The sequence below is a fragment of the Carcharodon carcharias genome, chromosome 8 (assembly GCF_017639515.1).
Source record: "Carcharodon carcharias isolate sCarCar2 chromosome 8, sCarCar2.pri, whole genome shotgun sequence".
NCBI classification, from domain to species: domain Eukaryota; kingdom Metazoa; phylum Chordata; class Chondrichthyes; order Lamniformes; family Lamnidae; genus Carcharodon; species Carcharodon carcharias.
Window position 1 is genome coordinate 35,222,354 of NC_054474.1, and position 17,594 is coordinate 35,239,947.

Genomic DNA, 17,594 nt, shown 5'->3' on the forward strand with positions numbered 1-17,594 from the left:
AGAATTTGAAATATTTGTAAGATTCCTGCAATCTATCAATTCTCTCACTGAGATCTTGAGGGATTATGAAATCCCTGAGACTCACTGGCACATAAACTGATGGCTCCCACAGTGATGCAGACAACTTAAGAATGCAATCTTATTGAAACAGTTTTTCAAATATATATTAAAAAAACACAGATATGATATTTTTCCTGAGATTGATGTGGTTGTTAATTAAATTCAGTCCTCATCTTCCTGTTCATCTTCCACTGTCCTGTCCAAAGCATTAAAGGATTTTTTTTTTACAGTTTCAGCAAAGAAGCATGAATTTTGAGAATATTCAGTCTGGTGAAGAAATGTGAGTACTTAATTTCCTCAGGAAATCACATACTGTGCATCAAACACAGTGAGCATGAACACCTAATTAATTTTACCTCAGGAATTATTAAGAAAACTCTTGCTTAATAAAACACTTACTTAGTTTCATGCATCAAATACTTACATGTGAGTAAAGAGAAAAACAAACTGATAATATACTAACCTCATGCTAAACAGCTGGATATGATTAGAAAGCATAACAAACTGACCAGGTCATAATGTGCTTTTTTGAGGAGAATTTGGGCACATTTCTCTCATCCATGTATCAATGCTGTTTTCCTTGGTTAGGAGGATAAGATCAACTAGTCTGCAGATATCAATCTAGGGGAAAGGACCTCACTTCTGATGAACAGAAAGGATTGAGAATCAGGGAGCAAAGTTTAAAAAAAACTAAATGTATCATCAACCAAGGGTGGGTGTTGGCCAGTGAGTTGTTATTTAATAAGTCTTTCAGAAGTCTTTAGTTTATTACTGTTAAATTTAGTTAGTCTAATAAATTGAGGTATTGTAGGGCATCTTGGTCTAGATACATGTGTGGGAAATCCAGAACGCTCCATAATTCTTGGGCAAATACATTGTCACTGATGGTATTAAAGGTGTTTTCTCAAGGTTGCCATGAACAATGGGTTTGTATGTCAATGTGTGTATTTCTTAAACAAAAATAAAGATACCTGGAAAAACTCAGCAGGTCTGGCAGCATCTGCGGAGAGGAACATAGTTAACATTTCGAGTCCGTATGACTCTTCAACAGAACTAAGTCAGAATAGAAAAGAGGTGAAATATAAGCTGGTTTGGGGGGGGTGGGAGGGGGGCGGGTGTGGGACACGTAGAGCTGGATAGAAGGCCAGTGATAGGTGGAGATAGCCAAAAGATGTCATAGACAAAAGGACAAAGAGGTGTTGAAGGTGTATTTCTTACCCTTGGAGTGAGAGGGTCAATTTAAAATAATCCAGCAGCAAAGCCTTTTTGTATTTAAAAGAAAAGATTAGTTTATTTCACACTGTTGAGCCAGAGGTTACTTCGGAAAAAAAGATACCAGGCACACACACAAAGATTAATTACAAATAGAGATCAAAACAATACTTATATAAAGCAAATCAAGTTCAGTCTCTACGACTCAATGCAGGCCTGGTATGTTGAAGTTGAGATTTTGTGATGTCTGATGTTGCTTTGTCTACAAAAGTTTGCTTTCACAGGTAAGCTTAACAGTTGGAACAGATTACAGGGAAAAGAGAGGTTCCTTGTTTCTCTGATTCTGCAGGCATGACACTTTTAGCTGTCTAATTACTTTACTGCAGACTACAAGTTGTTTCTGGATGTCTCTCGTTGTCTCTCCCTGTGGAATCTAGTCTGTGCTTCTCGGCAGATGTGTCAAGGTGTCTTTCTAATGATCTTTGATCTCTGATGACAGCTTCCTGCCTTTTTCAGTACAGCATGAAGCAAAGATGTCTGCTGTCATGCTGAGTCACTATTCAATATAAGGTAAGTGGTAATCCCATTTAGCAACTAAGATAAAAGCAAAATATTGCAGATGCTCTGAAGAAGGGTCATACAGACTCAAAATGTTGAGTCTGTTTCTCTCTCCATAGATGCTGTCAGACCTGCTGAGTTATCCAACATTTTCTGTTTTTATCCCATTTAGCAATCTGAAGTCTCCTTTATCACCTGCAGTGTTCAAAGTGCCAAGGCTGTTCACACTTTACAGTTGCTTATCAGTTAATGGCTTTGAAGGAAATCCATCAAGTCAATGAGTTTCTATTAACCCTTGTGGAAATGCTCATTGAATTTCAAATGTCTTTTTCTGCCTGTGGCATTAGCTGTTTATCTGGCCAAGCCGAAATTTATATTCTTATAATGAGGCATCAAAAAACGTAGCTATCTCCTGGACAAGGCCACAGTGAGGCATAATTAAATTAAAGATTGGACAGAATTTTATGGCCCTGTTGGTGTTGGACAACTTGGTAGGCATGAGCTGACGATATGGCGAGAAGGCCAAAAATTGGTTGCGATTATCAATGGCCTTTCCTACCACCTGACTTTGGAAACCTAATTTCAATGCATTTGCATCTCATCATCTTGCCTGCTTGCAGGAATAATCCTCCCATGTCAAATTTACCACCCACATCGGCAGAACAACATCCTGGCCCAGAATACGTCTTGACAATTGTGATGTGAAGAAGCCAGGACTTACCGGGACTTACCAGGACTTTGCTCACATCGCAGACATCTGGGGAGTGGAAGATGCTGGAGCCCTACAGCAACCTGAACCTGGAACACGTACATCATGAAGCAGCTCACGGAAGTTGGGAGGGAAGTCTCTGTTGATGTGTGGAGTCTGTATCGGGACTTCGGGGGCTTGGCCATGTGCTACTACAGATGATCATCGGGGGTGGGGGGGGGAGAAAGATCCATCTGTGAGTGGGAGAGGAAGGGGTACTGGTGTGTGTGGGTGAAGAAGGTGTACTGGAGGTGGGGATGTGAGGTTAAGGTGGGGAAAGGTGTTTGTGGGGTGAAACTGAGAGGGGAGGGAAATGAATGTGTCGGGGGTGAGGATGGGAGAGGGGAGGTTGTAGGTGGGTGGAGGGTTTACTGGGGGAGAATGCAGCAACCAGGGAGGTAGGTGTAAGGAGGAGGAAAGTGTAAGGGAAGGAGTTCGAAGGGGCAAGGAGTTCAGGGGGAGGAAGGAGTTCAGGGGGAGGTAGGATTTTGTGGCAGGAAGGAGTCCATGGTGGGGAAGGAGTCCAGGGGGAGGAAGGAGTTTGAAGGGGGAAAGGAGTCCGGGGGAGGAAGGAGTCCGGGGGGAGAATGGATTAAGGGTGGAGAAGGGAGGAAGGGGTGGATATCCAGATGAACGTGCAAGGGAAGGGTCTGTGGAGTCAATGACTGCCTCCTGGAGAGTGAACTGAGGATGGGTATGGTAGGAGGGAATGGTGAGTATGAGGGAGCAGAGTGAGCCAGAAGGTTGGGAGGGTGTGGGTGTGACGGTAGTTGTAGAAGGGATGGCGAGGGAGGTTGGTGGGTCTTTGGAAGCAGACATGGACCTTGGGGGTGGAAAGGAGGAGTCAGGGAGGTCAATGTGGTTGGGGGTGGGATTCTTGGGAGGGTAGGGAATGTGCACATTCACCTGGACATCCCCGAAAGAAAAGGGTTGTGGTTAGTACGTGATGATGGAGAGGTGGAAGATGATGCCGGGTGTTCAACAGTGATAGGGGAAGGGACATGCATGATTGGGGGAGAGGAAAGGACGGGGGACCTGAGAAGAAACTTTCCTGCAACCATGTTTTTGAAATCGAAAGTGAGCGGAGCCTTGTGTTGGGTAGGTGCTGCATGGGAGTGCAATCAGTGGGTGGGTGGAAATCCAGGTCAGCTCAGATGGACAACTGAAAGAGAACCCCAGCAGGCAACATTGAAAATTTTCAGGATGTTGAGATGAGTGTGATGGAGGAAGCCTCCCCATGCGTGGGAGAATGCTTGCACAAGGCTCCAAAAGGCCTTGTCACACGCACACTTCTCCCTCCAGAATCACTCGTGGTCCGGCTGCGTGCAACTGAACTGCTAGTGGCAGGGAGGGAGGGGGTGATGCAGGACTCGTGAAGCCTGTAAATGAAGTTAAAAGACACCATTACACTTTATTCAGTGGAAGCGAATATATTTTCAGATTATAAAGTGATAAAATGTGTTAAACTGTAGTGATCAGAAATTCTTAACTTTTCTCGGCTTACCACGTCTTCTAGGTGCTGCCCTGACATCCGCAGCAGGGATGGAAACAGCTTGTGCAATCGTTGGCTTTGTAGCCTCTGATGGCTTTGATGTGGGTCCTCTGGAGATCCAATGCCTTGAGGGCCCCGGCTTGCCTTACCTGTCCTCCTGTGGGCCAGATGCTCCCTCTGTGGTGACAGAGAACGAGGCTGAAGGGGGGGAGGGGGGGTCACAGGCAAAGGGGACATGGAGGGAGAGGACAGCCTCTGGATTCCTCTCTTCAGGTGCCCAAGGGCTCTGGCCTGACTCCTTGAGGGGAAGGAGCACCCAGAAGTGTGTATCTCTGCACTGGTGCCCCCCATTTCCCCTTGTGTTGACGTTGCAGGAACTCACCCATGGCTACCACAGTGGAGTGCAGGTCTGTATGCATCTCCACATTCTGCTAGACCAGGGTCTCCATGGCATCCGCCATCCTCCCCATGGAGACCTCAATGTGCGCACATGTGGGCACCACTTCATCAGAGATCAGGCCGATGCACTCCTCTCACTTGCATGCCACTCTGTTGAGAGTTTCCAATAGCTCTGCGTGATTTTGCCCTGCCTTCTGCTGACTTTCCACTATGAGTTGGAAAGCCAAATCCAGAGGCTTGTCATCTGACTCAGACCTCAGTTGTGCCTCTTCCCCAGCAGTCCTCCAAGTGCCAGGGAGTTCGGCTGAACCTGCCTCCTCCTGCCGCGATATGTGGCCGTGTGATGACCACCAGATTGTGAACCTGAGCCTGCTCTAGATCTAGGTCCCACCAAAGTGTGTATCTCTGCACTGGTGGAGGATGTGGATAAGCGCTGTGATGGGCCTTCCAGACTGCTTATTTCCAGCTCTTCAGTGGAGGCGGTGTCCTCCTGGCTGGAGGTGAGAACCTGGATGGAGCTGAGGGACTGGCTGGCTGATGGTGTCCATCACTTGGCAGAGCTCCCTTTGAACCAAAATAGAGATAATTAGTGCATAACAGCACAGTCAAAAGCAGGAGATAGAGCAGGAAAAAGGATATTTTACCCACCAGCCGCAATGGCGGCGTTTTGCGCAGTATCGTCCCTTTCACAGCACGTCCTGCCTCATTAAATATGCATTCCCAAGAAACACGTTGGGTCGCTGGCCACCCCGCCGTCACCCCAGGCCTTCAGTAAACCAGGCTCCAGAGTTGTGTTGAGAGAGGGATAAGGGGCTGCAGGATCCTCAGGTGGGTGTTCGCCACCAACCTCGCCATCACCGCAGGCACAGTCCACATCCTCACCAGTCAGCGCGATGGCACACTCCTCAAAGTGAGTGAGGTGCCTAATGTGGGCCACTCCACCCCAGTCTGGGACCTCTCCCTGTTGTTGGTGAACTAGGTTCCCCTGCATGAAAACAGGTGGAGAGAGTGTGAGTGGGACGTATGGTACTGCATGGAATGTTTGTGTGGTGAACGCAGCCATGGATGAGATAAGAACGTGAGCTCCAGAGGATATGAGTCTGATGGAGATGTGAGGGTGTGTGTGAGACTTAGTGGTGTTGTCCCTTGAGGTGTGAGATCCCTGTGGATGTGTGATGGGTTTCTGAGTATGAGATAAAAAACAAAAAACTGCGGATGCTGAAAATCCAAAACAAAAACAGAATTACCTGGAAAAACTCAGCAGGTCTGGCAGCATCGGCAGAGAAGAAAAGAGTTGATGTTTCGAGTCCTCATGACCCTTCGACAGAACGCAATTCTGTCGAAGGGTCATGAGGACTCGAAACATCAACTCTTTTCTTCTCTGCCGATGCCGCCAGACCTGCTGAGTTTTTCCAGGTAATTCTGTTTTTGTTTCTGTGTATGAGAGTTGAGAGTGATGAGAAGAGTGACTTACCTTGACGGAACGGATGAAAGCGTTCATTCTCTTCCTGCACTGGGTGGCTGTCCTCTTTTGCAGGGCGTTGGTGGTGACCACTGCTGCCACCGCCTCTCATGCTGGATTGGTGACCTTGTTGATGGTCTTTGCCCAGAGCGGGGGTAAAGGACTTCATGCCAGGCCTCCACTGCATCCAGCAGACGCTCAAGGGAAACGTCGCTAAATTTGGAGACAGTATGTCTCCCCCTTTGGCAGTCATCGGTTCCCAGCAGCTTCCTATCACTTGGAGAGTGCTAGATCTGTGCAGGGATGGCCTTTAAATATGGAGCCTGGTTTACTGAAGGCCTGAGGTGACGGCGGGGTGGGTGAATCAGAGGTCAGTGACCAACGTGTTTCCTGGGAATGTATATCTAATGCGGCAGGTCATGCCGTGAAAGGGACAGTACTGCGTAAAATGCCACCATTGTGGCTGGCGGGTAAAACGTCCTTTTTCCCGCCTGCTACTGCACTTAGTGCAAATCTGGGGTGATTCTATCCTTTGCCTTTTACCCTCGCGAAAGTTAAACACAGTTTGATCCACAAATATATCTGGTAGCTTGGAGCCATTTTGAAAAAGTCTTTAATCTCAATTCGTGGTTTTAAAAAGTAATCTTTAAAAAGTAATCTTTAAAACAGTTTTCTTTACACAATCTGTAACATCATAACCGCACACCATAACAACATATACAGGAAATGTAGTCATCTGGAGGAGCTTGAGCTCTGAGTTTTGTTACTTGAGTGGCTGCTGGCATCACCATGGTGTATCCATGAAGTTGAGAGCTTTGTGGAAAACAAGTCTCTGGATGTGGTCAGCCACACCACCCAACCCCACCACCCACCCCCCCACCCCCCCCCCCCCCCCCACCCCACCCCCCCCACTCCCCCCTCTCCCCCCCCCCATCTCCCTCGCCCCAGCTTAGTGGTCTACAGGTAGAGCGGGAATGAGCGACCACCAGCCGGTCAAAAAGAACCAGACAGTGCAAGAATTCCCTGAGCGCATCTCATTCTCCAGTCAGTTTTCAGGTCTGAATACTGGAGAGAGTGATTGCTCCTCTGGGGAGTGCAGTCCACCGCACCATTGCTGGCTCACCTGGACAAAGGCAGGAGGAACATTGAAAAGCAATGGTTAGGGGAACAGACAGGCAGTTCTGCGGCCACAGGTGTGAGTACAGGATGATATGTTGCCTCCCTGGTACCAGGGTCAAGAACGTCAATGAGCAGTAGTAGAACACTGTGAGGGACCAGCAGTCAAGGCTCATACTGGTGTTACCTTCATCGATAGAAAAAGGGGCGTGATCTTGGAGGCAGAAATTAGGGAACTAGGAATGAAACTTGCAAACAGAATAGCAAAGGATCTCCACATTACTCCCCGTGCTCTAACAAGAAGAGTTTTAGGTTCCTAGAACATTGGGATGTCTGGGAAAGATGAAACCTGTGTAGGCTGTGTATGTTACACCCGAACAGAATCAGAACCAATGTCCTTATGGGCTATTTTAGTATTACAATTTTGGAGGTTTTAAATTAACTTGGGGGATGGAGGGGATAGGAACCAGGAGGTAACATGAGAGATGAAAAAAACAAGGAGCATAATTGGGAAAGACGAATAGCAGAATAGAGTAAGAAGTAGTAAGGTCTTAGGTGAGTCAAGAGTAAGAGGGAATGTAATAAGACCTGAATTGGGTTTACTGTGAATGTATATAAATGTACAGAGTGTGGTAAATAATATTGGTGAGCTGCAGCCATGGGACCTCATCTGGAAATATGATGTCATGCTGATAATAAACACCTGGCTACAAGGCGTTCAGGAAAGTTAGAGAAGGAAAGAAAGGAAGAGGCTGGCATATGAATTAAGGATAATATTACTGTGCCGGAGAGAGAGAGTTCAAGGACTGAAACTATTTGGTTAGAGCTAAGAACCAAATAGAGGTACCATTATACCACAGGGTGTATTTTACAGGTCACTAACTAGTGGGAAAGATATAAAGGAAAAAATCACTAAGGAAATTACAGGGAGGTGCAAACATCTTGGAGCAGTTATAATGGGGGGATGTTAATTATTCTAATATAGACTGAGATAGTCATAGCATAAAGGGCAGAGAGGGAAACAAGTTTCTAAATTGTATTGAAGAGAATTTTTTACATCTATTTGCTTCCAACCCAATGAAGAAGGTGGCATTGCTGGATCTGTTCTGGCAAATAGGTGGGTCAAGTGGATCAACTGTCAATAGGTGAACATTTAGGAGAGAGTGATCATAGTATGCCCTCTGAACAAGGGCAGTTAGGGATGGGCAATAAATGCTGGCCTAGCCAGCAACGCCCACATCCCACAAATGAATAAAAAGTAAGGTTAGTTATGAAAGAAAAACAAGGAGCAATCTAGATTACAAATAATTAATTGTGGTAGGGCCATATTCAATGGGGCAAGAATGGATCTGGACTGGGTAAATTGGAATCAAAGATTGGCAGACAAAACTATATTGAACAATGCACTGTCTTTAAAGAGGAGATAGGTACATTCCTATGAGGGGGAAAGCTAGTACAAACAAAGCCAGAGCTCCCTGGATGATGAAAGAGTTGGAGAGTAAGATGAAGTAGGGAAAGGGTATATATGACAAATGTTAGGTTGACCATAAAAGTGAGAACCAGGCTGACTATAGCAAGTTCAGAGGAAAACTGAAAAAAGAAATGAGTGGCAAAGAGAGAGTATGAGAAGGATCTGGCAGTCAGCATAAGAGGGAATCTAAAAGCCGCCTACAGGCGTATAAATAGTAAAAGTGTGATGAAAGGAGAAGTAGAGATGATTAGGTACCAATTAGGGAAACTACAAAGGAGGCAGAGCACATGGCGGAGTTACTAAATGAATATCTTGCATCCGTCTTTACTAAGGAAGAAAAAATTGCCAAAATCATAGTGAAAGAGGAAGTAGTTGAGACACTACATAGGTTAAAAATTAATAAAGAGATGGCATTAGAAAGACAGGCTATACTTAAAATTGACAGAATCGGCTGTGATGCATCCCAGAATAATGAGAGAAGGGTGGAAATTGTAAAGGTACTGACCAAAATCTACCAATCCTCCTTAGATAGTGTGTGGAGCCAAGGGACTGGAGAATGTAAATTTTACACTCTTGTTCAAAGCAGGGTGTAAGGGTAAGCCAAGTACCTCCAGGCCAATCCATTTAACCTCAGTGATGGGAAAGTTTATAGAAAAGATAATGCAACACAAATGCAGATTAGCCAAGGGGTTTTAAGGGAAAATTGTGTTTAACTTAATTGAATTTTTTTGATGAGGTAACAAAGAGGGTTGATGAGGGTAATGTGGCTGATGTGGTGTGCAAGGACTTGCAAAAGATGTTAAATAATGTGCTACATAATACACTTATCAGTAAAACTGATGACCATGAATTAAAGGGAACAGTGGCAGCATGGATATGAAGTTAGCTGCATGACAGGGAATGGAGAGTGATGATGAATGGTTGTTTTTTGGACTAAAGGATGGTACATAGTGGGATTTCCCAGAGGTCGGTATTAGGACCACTGTTTTTCTCTTTGTCTATATTAATGACCTAGACAGGGTAGTGGAATTAGCTGAGTTGGTCTCACAGAGAAACAGCATCGTCGTGACAGGCCAACTTGTCTCCTTTTGTGCTGTAACAACTTTAAGATTCTTTGAGTTATTTTCACTACCTCCAAGAATTAGTCAGATCAAAATTGGCAAAACTTGATTTGAACTGAACTGAACAGGTTAAACTGAAATGTGAATGTTAGTTGCTGCATTAAGGGTTGTGAAGCAAGAGAGTGGGACTCCCCTGCTGGATAGCTCTTTCAAAGTGCTGGCACTGGAATGATGGGTTGAGTAGTCACCTTCTGTTATGTATGTTTCTATGGGGCAGAATTTGCCCCCTGTTCGGGAGGAAGTTCAGGAGTGGGCATGTGCAGGCACGTCTCTGATCGGGGGTGCGCCGCCATTTTATGTGGGCGGGCCAATTAAGACCCGCCCAATGTGACGTCCACCATGAAGCGCTATGCGTTCCCTGTGTGGGTGGGGAGGGATTCCCTAAGCTGAGAGTGCACTCTTTCGTGCATATTGCGCAAAAGGGCGCACTCATCTCCCTGAGGCTAAGTGCTGCCTCAGGGAGATCGGCTCCAAATTAAAAAATGTTAAAAATAAAAAAATTAAATTTCCCTGACATGTCCCCTCATATGACACTGTCACATGAGTTGGGACATGTCCATCACTTTTAGTTAATCTTCTATTAAATTTTTAAAAACTTACATGAAACCTCATCCCGCCCGTGGATGAGGTTTCATGCTTTCTCTGAAGCCTGCCAGGGCTCCCAGCCTGCCCGCCAACCTAAAGGTTGGTCAGGCAGGTCCTTTAACTACTGCAATTACTTTTTAAATGGCCTCAATTGGCCATTGACAGGTCGGCGGGTGCACAGCTGATTTGGCTGTGCCCCCTCTGACCTGAAAATTGAAATGACGCAGGGTGAGACCAAAAGTTCCGCCCGATGTCATCCTGCATCATTTTACGTGTCAGCCTGTGGGTCCCGCTCCCCGCACTCCGACTGGGAAATCCTGCCCGTGGAAATTGGAATTCAAACTCTTCTCCTCCAGACCTAAATCATTCAACTTAGTGTTTCTTCCAAACTGACTGAGGAACTAGGTACACTGCCAATTTCCGCTTTTTGTTTAATATTTATTTGAAAAGTAAAGTTCACTGTCTTGATCACCATTAATACAAATCATTTTACAGAGAAATATGATTACGATAAATCTTTTTATTGTGTTCCATCTTTTTTTGTTTATTAAAATCTGTTTACATATGAAATGCTAATTATCTTGAATTAGCTTGAAGGAGTTTGTGAAATTGTCAGGGTACTGAATTTTCATTAATGGGCAAATAATTATAAACACAGGAATGCATCAGCACTGACTGTGGTTGTTAATTCAGATCTATTCCAAGTCTGGACATGTTATTTTTCCAAGGCTATACTCCCAAATGAAATCATCAGCACTATCTGAAGTTGTTGCTGAGAAAGCACACTGTCACCATGAAGAAATGTTTGACAAACCTTTATTTATTTGGATAGGGAAACAAGCCAGAATGACATCATTATAGTTCTGATGATTTCATGACTAGGTAATGAGATCATGTAGTCTGTTTTGAACAGATGATGTGGCAAATCCTTTTTCATGAAAACACTGTAAGTTAAACATTTTTTGTAACTGATTTTTAAGGCACCCTGATGGTGAAACTCATTTAAACTACCACAACTCATAAAAAAATGCATTCAGTCCTGTGTCTCTGCTCCACACGTAACTGACTCTAGTTGGGCCAGGAAGCAGAAGAGACAATTGGCACTGCCCAGGCACTTGCCTACAGGCAAGGAAAATATCGGGAGAGAGGGAGGTACTCTGATGCCAGATGAAGAATGGCATTGGTATGGGTATACATCATCTCCATTCTCTTTCAGCCAAGGAAATTATGCTTAGGATAGAGGAGCAATTAAAAAAAACAAGTTATCATTGGAGCATGAGGATCAACAAAATATTCATTTGTGGAATGCTAGAATAGATAGAAAACCCAAAGGAAACATATAACCTGTAACTCTACTCACAAAGAAAAGGCTTATGAATCAATTGTATAGACTTTAGAGAGATCTATACAATTGTATAAATTGTATAGATCTTTCACATGAATATTTGGAGCACTCCCTCACTAGTGAATCATTCAGTTTAATCCTTTAGTTGCCCAAACCTTGCTGGATTGTGTCACCTCTTTAATTAGCTTTTGGAACATCACACCCTGTTGTATATGACAAACAGCATTTGCGCATATGATTTTCACACCCTATAGATAGTAAAGTGACCAATCCTACCCACAGAGACACAGGCCAGAATTTTCCAGCCCCTCACAGTGGCAGGATCTTCTGTTTCTGCCAGTGTGAATGGAGATTTCAATGGCCCGCTGGACCTGCCGCGGGGGTGCTGGCAAATTTCAGCCACTGGTTTGTTCTGCTGGTTTTCGTTTCTGGACCTAAATTTTTGGACCTTTTTGTTGACTCATATAAAGAAAGCCATAAATGTTCAGAGAACTCTTTGTATGGGAGTTTGTCAGTTGAACAGATCTTTGTCTGACACCATAAGTAACCATTAAACTGTCATGACGGTGTAATAATGCTCAAGCCATAGGATGATAGAAGGTGAGTTCAAGCCTGCAAATTCTCCGCATGGGAAAATCAGAAGGAGCTCCACAGCTCCTTCCTGTCAGGAAGGTATGCAGAGTAGGAGAATGTGTCATGTAAAAAAGAAAGACAAGTGCCTTTCACTGTTGTAATGTAGGAAATGTAGCAGCCCATTTGCACACAGCAAACTCCCTCGAGAGCAATGTCATAATGACCCAATAATATTTTTTGTGATGTTGAGGGATGAATCTCCTGCTTTTCTTCAAGATTGTGCCACAAATCTTTTCCATCCACCTGAGAGGGCAAACAGAACTTCAGTTTATTGCCTCATCAGATCAGTTCTGTGGAAGGGTCATGAGGACTCGAAACGTCAACTCTTTTCTTCTCCGATGCTGCCAGACCTGCTGAGTTTTTCCAGGTAATTCTGTTTTTGTTTTGGATTTCCCGCATCCGCAATTTTTTGTTTTTATCACAAATGATACACGCTGATTTATAAACTGCTGCCATGTACCTCAAAGTACACAGTTGCAGAATAAAATTGCAAAGCCTGAGAGAAAGTTATCTGACTGTTCTGTCAGGGATGATGTGTGGCACAGAAAGTCCTAAAAATGAAATAAGAATTTTCTTTTGCATCCCAAGTAATCTGCAATGCCAAGACAAATAAAAAAGCCTATGTTTCATTACAGGTATTTGGCTTTATATCCCTTTGCTCCCAGCAAGGATGATGAACTGGAGCTCAGAGAAGGAGACCACATTAATGTTATTAAAAAATGTGGTGATGGTTGGTATTTGGGTATGTTACTGCCAGATATGTTACGATAAATTTGTCTTGTTACAATAAACTAAGTACAGACTGTTCTTCAGTGTACTATTAGAATAAAACCCACAAGCTCTATCTCATTTCAGTATGAGTTAGACAGCACAAGACAATTGCAGTCTGAGTCACATGATACAGCTAATAGTTCATGAATGCATCATAGCTCTCCGTTTAACCTTACTATGCCTTTCATTATTCTCCCAGTGTGATTAGTGTTTTCCTGTATGTTCCTTGTGTATCAGCAACAGTAAAAATGCATCACATTAAATTTTGAAATACTGAAATTAATCTAAGACTTTCCTAAATGGGAGTAAAATACCTGTTCCACTAATGTAACTGTGAGGTAAATCATCACTCCATAAATACCACTTGGCAGTGAGTGATATCCTCCGCAGTGGGTCATGTCCTAATATGTCACCATAGAGGATACATATATTCTGTCTATTCTGTTTCTATTCAGATAACTAACATAACTGCCACAATTTGTGCGGTGTCCATAAACTAAGGCCATGAACTTCGACTCTGTAGCCCAGTTTTCCACCTTGCCTCCATAATGGGGTCTGTGGCATTTGCATGCACGCTTTTGGTGCTAACTGTGCTGTATGCTATTTTGGTGAGGGTGCTGGCACACATACAGGAACATCCAGCGGAAGAATGCAGAATCGAGTGATTGTGATGGCAATCTTGCAAAGCTGATTTCACACCAATGCTGCCATTTTGGAGCTCAGTGCTCCAGCTAACGCTCTCTCTCTTAACTTTCATTCAGCAACAGGAAGCACCCCCACAACAGCTATTAAAAGGTGTCATCAATTACACTCATGTCACTTCCTGATTGATTTCTACTGGCTCTTGCTGCAATTGTAGAAGTGTTTGGTGGTTTCCAGAGCAGCTTAAAGATGCTAAAGTCTTTAGGGAGTAATGTAACTGAGGAACTTTGTTCCAACATCAAGGATTCTGCGCAAGCTATTTGCTCTCTGATATGGGTCCAGTAGTTTGCACCCCTCCCCCATCTGCCTTGGACTATAGCATGGCAGGCAGAATGATACAGAGCAGGACAAGCTGCTGGAAGGTGAAGGAGGAAGAGGAGGGAAAGAAGGGATCTCAACAGGACACCATATCTGGCCAGAGTATTCAGGAAACAAATCCCCTACCTGAACCTCATAATTCACTAGAGAAGAACTCACTGAAATCTGTCAGCTGAAGTCACAATGGCAGCCTCTGTGATTGAGAATGACATTTCCTGTGGCTGTGAAGGGAATCATGACCATGAAATTTTATCCATCTGGCTCCTTCCAGGCTCGAACAAGCAATATTTACAACATTTTCTAGTTGGCTCTCTTTGTTGCATAAGGGAGGTCACTGAAGTTCTATGTTCCAACCTCAATACATTGCATTCTCTTTTACCAGAGAGAGGCAGGTGGAGTGAGTACATGGCTTTGCGAGGATTGCACGCTGCCCAGCAGTGCTCATGATGCCACTAACTGCGCACAGATCACTTTGTGGTCTCTGCATGCAAATTCTAAAGTGTGCCACAACCAAAAGGAAATCTATTCCCTCAACATCCAGCTGGTGTGCCAACATAGGTAACATATCATGCAGATCAGTGCCTGGTATTCCTACAACAGTCAAGATGCCATCATTCTGTGGCAGCCCACTGCACCATCTGCATTTGATAAATCAGAGCTTGGCAACAAGGTAACGGGCAATTCTTTAGCAACATGCCTCATGAATCCAGTGCACAATCCATGCATGTATACAATGGAAGTCATGCTGCCACACAAAATGTGGTCAAGCAGATGATTGGGATGCTTAAACAATATTTTCACTGTCTGGAGCACTCTGGAGGAGTCCTGAAGTACTCGGCAGAGTGCGAGTCATTGTGCTGGTTTGCTATATGCTGCTTAACCTTGCCATCACAAAGTGCAGCCCTTGTCTGTAGGTATATGGCAAGCAGCTGAGGAAAAGGAGGAAGAGCAGGAGGAAGGGAGGAGGCATCCAATAGAGCCCTTTTTTGGCCACACTGTTTGTGATTGATTCATCCGACTTGTGTCCATGCAGCACTGGTGCTATTTTGGACACAAAACAGCATCCACAGTGCTGAAAACCCAGGTGCTTTGGGATCAAACTCCTAACCCTGGGTATTACCAATGAGGGACTGTGTGGATAATCATCGATGCTTTTCTGGTGAGATATTTTCAAATAGGCAACAACGAGTTATATGTCAGTAAAATAAAACAAATGAAGACAGCCAAATAGAAGGAACAGATGACTGAATCTCAGAGTACTGATGGCAAAAATTCCTGAGAGGCAAAGAAAATGTAATTAATGCCCTCTATGTTATTGAAAATAGAGCTTTTAAGTCACATGGGATTAATCATTTTAAAGCACATTAAAGTAAAGGACCATCCATAATTGTCAGTATTTATATAATAATATGAAATGGACACTTGGGAGGGTGTTTGTCAAAGCTTACTGTTGTCTTATATTTTTGTCATGTTTTACATGGAGTATTTTTTAGGTCTCCCATAAACAAGAACTATTTTTATGTTTGTGCAAAGAATGAGCCAACTGTGCCCCAGTGTTTTTAAAAATGATTAATTGCACATCAATTTTCAGTATTTTTATAGTACACCGTTGGTTGTGAGGGGAGGTAAGTGAATGAAAAAACTTTGGACTGCTGTGAGAAGGTTTTGTATTATAGTTGGCCAATTTAACTTTAGGTACTTCAAAATTATTTATTACGGAGAGTCATCAAATTTATGCAACAAGCAATACTTATCAAATACTTTTCAACTGTATTGTATGAATAATAAGTGTGCTCTACTGATGGGATATTTAACCGTAACTGAAGAGTGTACTGTTTAAAACATTCATGGCATTGGTGTGTATATTTTATAGGTACATCCAGAAGAACCAAGAAGTTTGGCACCTTCCCAGGAAATTATGTTGAAAAATTGTGTTTGTGACGAAAAGAACTGATTCTGCAATTCAACCAACAAATTACCCTTGGTAAATTTGTGAACTGGATGGGTCAGGAAACGCATTGAAATATACATTCTGTAGATAAAATTAAGTCCCAATAGTAGATTCAATTGGCCCAGAATTTCCTGGAAAGTTTTGGTGTAACTCTGGCATAAGTGTTGCATTATTTTACCCAAAAGAAGTTTGTGTACATCTGATTTAAGCTGGCTTTACCCCAAACAATTGCCACATGAAAACCATATTATACGGAAGCATCAATTCACCAATTAACATAGCTCCACCCATATGCAAAACACCAGAAAACATGAATTTGTTACATTTTCCCGAGTTTTGAACATGAAAGTTTATGTTCAAAGTTTTAGGAACAGCAGGAACTGAAGTCACTGTTTCTGATATTTTATTGCGATATTTTTTAGCGATTTTAAAAAAATGTTATTTCTTACTGAGACCCGCAATCTGTTTTCTATATCTTTGAATGTATTTTCCTGGCATCAGGATCTGTTACATTCAAAATAATTCCCACAATTATATTTTCTTAAACAAGCAATGTTTAATGTGCAAAGTTGATGATTTGACATCTTACAACTTCAATTTTCATAATATCAGTAAGAGGGTCTTAAAGAAAGAAGGTGGCAAATAATCTGTGATTTTCTCAGGTCCTGGTGGTTAATGACAATTCTGCTTGTTTTACATGGGGTTTTTCTTCAATTTCACATCAATTCATTTTGGGAAATTCAGCTAAAGAAGGACTTATCTTTCAGCAAAAATGTAATCCAGGAAATTGCTGGCCAATGAGCAGATGCTAAACATAACTTTGTCCAAAAATTCTTTTAGACCTTGGGCACTTCCTTTCCCTCAATTCGCCATTTTACACTTTCTCCCATCTAAGAAAATGGTTACATGACATGTTCCCATGTCACTATCAAGGCTGGTTTGTAAGCGGTCAGTGAGAGTTGTGTAAGAGTCCTGTGGATTAACTTACCTTTGAATTTTATATTTTTGTCTGTGGTGTTGGATACTATTTCAGACAGACCCAGCTCAGGCTGCTCAGTCACAGAGATGAACAGGTGTCTTCCTCTTCCTTGTCGCTTATGCAACAAAAAAATTGCCATCAGGCTGCCTGTCTCAAATACATTAGTGAATGATCAAGAATTTATACTTTAAATGAATGTTACTTGTCATAGAGAGCACATCACCTACATTGATTGCAATTTCCTTGTCATTAGATGTGATTTGTACCAGGCAATGGCGAGTGTAACTTATAATTGAATATGGTTCAGTAATAAATGGCAGGAAAGAGAATAAAAGTCTGCTGAGTAGATACAAATGATAGAGCCATCAATTTTTTTTACTCCTCTATGGGATATGGGAGTTACTGGCTAGGCCTGCATTTATTGCCCTTGTCCAGAGGATATTCAAGAGTCAACCACATTGCTGTGGGTCTAAAGGCACATGTAGGCCAGACCAGGTAAGGACGGCACATTTCCTTCTCTAAAGGACATTGGTGAACCAGATGGATTTTCACAACAGTCAACAATGGTCATCATTAGAATTTTAATTCCAGATTTTATAGGATTCAAATTCCACCATCTGCCAGGTGTCTGGATTACTAACCCAGCGACAATACCATTACACCATCGCCTC

The 17,594-nt window shown here is 43.1% G+C and overlaps 1 protein-coding gene across 1 annotated transcript in view; it reads left to right on the forward strand.

Annotated features, from left to right (window-relative positions):
- Nucleotides 1–17,271, forward strand: part of LOC121280791 — a 137,432-nt gene extending 120,161 nt beyond the window's left edge. Inside the window, exons 17-19 of the mRNA XM_041193003.1 lie at nt 291–340; nt 12,838–12,944; nt 15,867–17,271. Of these exons, the coding sequence (XP_041048937.1) occupies nt 291–340; nt 12,838–12,944; nt 15,867–15,934 (225 nt within the window). The 3' untranslated portion in view covers nt 15,935–17,271. The remainder of the gene's footprint in view (nt 1–290; nt 341–12,837; nt 12,945–15,866) is intronic.
- Nucleotides 17,272–17,594: the final 323 nt, after the last annotated feature.